This window comes from Sparus aurata, chromosome 21 (genome assembly GCF_900880675.1).
Source record: "Sparus aurata chromosome 21, fSpaAur1.1, whole genome shotgun sequence".
Taxonomy (NCBI): Eukaryota; Metazoa; Chordata; class Actinopteri; order Spariformes; family Sparidae; genus Sparus; species Sparus aurata.
Window position 1 is genome coordinate 31,900,230 of NC_044207.1, and position 4,251 is coordinate 31,904,480.

The 4,251-nt window shown below is 40.9% G+C and overlaps 1 gene segment (V, D, J or C); it reads left to right on the forward strand.

Annotated features, from left to right (window-relative positions):
- The first annotated feature begins 2,290 nt into the window (after positions 1–2,290).
- LOC115572838 (T cell receptor alpha variable 26-2-like) lies at positions 2,291–2,859 on the forward strand. The segment is given in 2 exon segments: positions 2,291–2,345; positions 2,453–2,859. Coding segments are annotated over 2 exon segments (462 nt in total).
- Positions 2,860–4,251: the final 1,392 nt, after the last annotated feature.

A 4,251-nucleotide genomic window follows, 5' to 3' on the forward strand; every position in this document is an offset into this window, starting at 1 on the left:
AACTCTGTACAAAATGCTTTGGAGCAAAGACAACACAATACTCCACAACATCCACTAGAGGGACTCACACACCATGAACCCATTACAGTCTGAGCCAGTGTCACTGGACTGATGACAAATACAACAAAACATCAACCGATAAAGATTCCACACAGAGCTGCTGTGACAACAGACAGAAATGGATTGGTTGAGTTGAAATGAATAAATAATGTGAAGAGCTGATTGGCCCCGCCCATTTAGCCTCAACTCAACCAATGACATCATTCCTTCCTCATTTTGCTGCAGTGGAAGAACACTGCTCATCTGCTGTCTGTCTGGCTTTAATAAATCCAAAGACATGTTGCTTTACTTCTTTTTACTCTTCTGTCACTTTACAGGTGAGTTTTGGAACACAACAGGAATTTAAGTGTTGTTGAACCTGCTGCGTTAACCACATATACACAACCTGGATTTCATCACTTTTCTCATGTCTTTGCTCTGACAGAGTCAATGCTCCTCATGTTTTCATCAGATTGACAAAATGGATGTTCATTGAATGATATTGTTTGTATGTGACTGTGAAGGAGCACAGAGTAACACTGTACACTTGATATTTTCCACTGTCTTCTCCTCTCAGCCTCATGAACAATGTTAGTCTAATGGCTTCATTTTCTACGCTTTTTCCAGGACTAATAGCTGGAGACAGCATCTCTCCTGAAAAAGATGAAGTCAGTGGAACAGAAGGACAATCTGTCACACTCAAATGTCAATATGAGACAACTGCAAGTCATCCTTGGCTTTACTGGTACAGACATCATTCTGACCTTCAGGCTCCTCAGTTTATACTCTTGAAAGGAGCCAAAGGGAGCTCAGCTCAATATATTCCTAACGCTCGATATGAATCTCAAACAACACAAACATCAACTACACTGACCATCAGAGAGCTAACCCTGGCAGACACAGCTCTCTACTACTGTGCTCTAGAAACACAGTGATACAAAGTGTAGAAGAGGCTGTACAAAAACCTGAACACAGATATCTGACTACTCTTCAAAGAGGAGGGAAGTGGTATTCAAACCACAGCTTCATATCAGATGGATTCTGCTAATTCCTGTTTTATCACAGTCACTGTGGTTACAGCTGCTAATGAAACACTGTGGGAGGATTCACATGAGCAGCAAATCCACATCAATGACAAACCAACTGGATGAAGCTTCAAACTCAACACACCATGAAAACAAAGACATTAAAATTGATTTAATAAATCCGATTCTTACCCTAGCTTTCTCATTAGACTTCTAGAAAAATTCCATCTATACACATATTTTCAATATTAGTCCCCTATTAATATGCATATCAGTAATTGCAGGTGGTACTATTCAAACAACTGTTTTCTGCTTGATCAGGCTCATGATGTGTTTAAAAGCACACTGTAATATTGTAATATTTGGACTTATGTCATAGGCTACTTAAGGAATTTCTTTTTTTTCTGTCGTTATAATGCTCTCACACAGCAATCAGGAACTCTAATATTGTAAAGAAATAATATTTTTATCATTTGTTTCAAGAGAGAAGTTACCTACGTCAGAGTTCTGCATGGCAAATAATGTACTGTGTCGGACACAGATGCGGATCGGGTCGGACGCCTGGAGAGACGGGTTGGGTTTTACGATCAGTCATTATTAGCGACACAAATAATAAGAATTTATATTTCATATGAGCTCATTCATGCGTGCTTGCGCATCCCAGAACTCCCATTCCCCACGCTGGCTTACTTTCACTTTTAAAAATTGTGTCCGTCCAATTTTCCTCCGGGCGTCGGAATCAATTTATAGCGGGTCGGCTCGGGTATGGAATGTAATTCCTGGTACTGTCGGAAAACGGGTCAGATGCGGTGACCCATGCAGGACTCTGCTTTAAGTGACCATTTTAATCCTCTAGCTAATTATCAAGCTAAATATCCAACATGCTAATTAACGTAAGACTACGGTGGAAGACAACGGTAAAATATTTCCTTTCTCTAACACTGGATTTATTTATGCCTGAATTTTTAAGGTGTGGCGGCTTTTATTTTGCTGTGGCGGTGCGCAACAGTCAGTTACATGTAGGGGAAACCCTGTGTAACATTTGATCTATTTATTTCAGAGTTGAAGGTCGAGGAAATGTAACAGAGAGGAGAGAGAATACAGATCTAAGAGGAGACGGAGAGATTCAGGGAGGAGCTGAGCTGTTACTGAACTATAGAAGAGAGAGGAACTTCCATATTCAGCAGAGTTCAATACACAAACCAGAAACATTACCTTTATTCAACATGCTGTCACTGGACTATTATGGGCTGTCTCTGATGTTTCTCTCCATTATAACAGGTATGTTACATTATGCTGTTTTGAGGTTTGATTCTAACATTTTATAAACGTGAGTAACTTCTTCATCGTTCATTAACATAATATATAACAGATTTCTCTTCCTTTAGGTGTCAGCTGTGAAGAACTCAGTCCGGAGAAGAATGAAGAGTCCAGTTTAGAAGACAGCACTGTTACTCTGTCCTACTCATACTTTAAAGCTGCCACTTATACTGATTATTTCTTCTGGTATCGGCAATATCCAGGAAAACCACCAGAGTTCCTCATCTCTCACTCAGGAACAGGAGGAATATTAAATAATCCAAACTCCAGACTGTCTTTCAACGTGAGTGATGATAAAACCAGAATGCATCTGCAGATCTCCTCTGCTGCAGTGACAGACTCTGCTGTGTACTACTGTGCTGTGAGGCCCACAGTGACAGGAAACACCAAAACTCTGTACAAAAACCTGACAAGATTGAAGCGCTTCAGCTCCTCCATTTATAGATCAACAGCGCCCTCTAGTGGGCATGATTAGCTCTAACAGTTTGAAGATTCTGTCTATCATGCCATTTTAAATGTTCTTTTTGTATTCCACAGCTTTGTACATCTTTTCAGGCAGATTTATCAGATGTTAAATAAAAACAACACTTCTTCTACCTGCCAGTTCTTCCCCCTGCTTGAAATTACATAGTTTTCTATTCAGCAATCAATGTGCTGTAAATACCATATCAGGATGTGAGAGGAGGAAAGGAGAATCCCTTTAAGGTGTGAGGGTCAGAAAGCCATATGAGGGGAAATTCTCTCTACCTGAGGTTTTACAGGAAGGTAGAAAAGATGACATTTACTGTCCTAATAAAACATCAGGGGTCACTATTTTGGGAAAAGATGATTGATGTCTGTTGTAAAAGCAGGAAACTCATTTCTGTTTTGTACTTTAAGAGTATTAGAATGAAACAGCTCCCGGATCAGTCCTTCTTCATCTCTGCCTTCTAGGGCTGCACGATTCTGGAAAAAATGTGAATCACGATTTTTTTGCTTAGAATTGAGATCACGATTCTCTGGTACGATTTTTTCACAAAATGTTTATTGCACTGATGAGTAAAAAAACATTGTAGTATGGCAGAGGCATAAAGCAATGTTTTTTTTGTTTTGTTCAAGTTCTATCATTGGATGAGAAATGATTTTTACAAAAAATGATATGATATGTGATAGCTGCTTTGATCGGCTTTCTAAAACGGAGGCATAATATTCATCGAGTAAACGTGACGTGACATGACGCCCGAGGTTGGGCTGGGAACAATTGACAACAAATTTGTCTTCAAAATAAAAGCTTTACATTGCACCCCATTGAAGTTTAGAACTGGGTTCTTAGCGGGGGGCTTTTACTTTGAAAGTAGCGACCGTTTCTAGCTTGCGCTACAACGACAAGCTAACACAACGAAACCGCTAGAGATCCAGGAGAAGCTAGCATCTCCCGGATCTCAGCGGCTGTCCAGTTGCTCAACTAGCAGACAAGGTGGAGATAAGTGTACCCTCTGAGGCGGCAAATCGGCAGAACAAAACAGACTCTCAACTTACCGCCCCCTGTCTAAAACCGCGGACCTAGCTGCTCAAAAAACGGGCAGATTGGCGGCTTGCTGCCCCGTCTAAAAACGGCTTCTCACACTCCTTCCAAACACTCAACTGCAGGCGGGCTTCCTCGCTGAATCCCGTGTTGTAAAGACGCTTTACCACAGGTTGAGGGAGGAGGCAGCGGCAGTGCTGCGTTTGGGGGCGCTTCGAAAAATCCGGGAGGAAAATAGGAGCATTTGTTTGTGATTCAGCTCGAGATATAAAATGCTCCAGAATCGCTATGTGTAGAAATAAGATCACATGTATGTGTGAATCGAGATCGCGATTTTTTAACGATTTTTTGTGCAGCCCTACT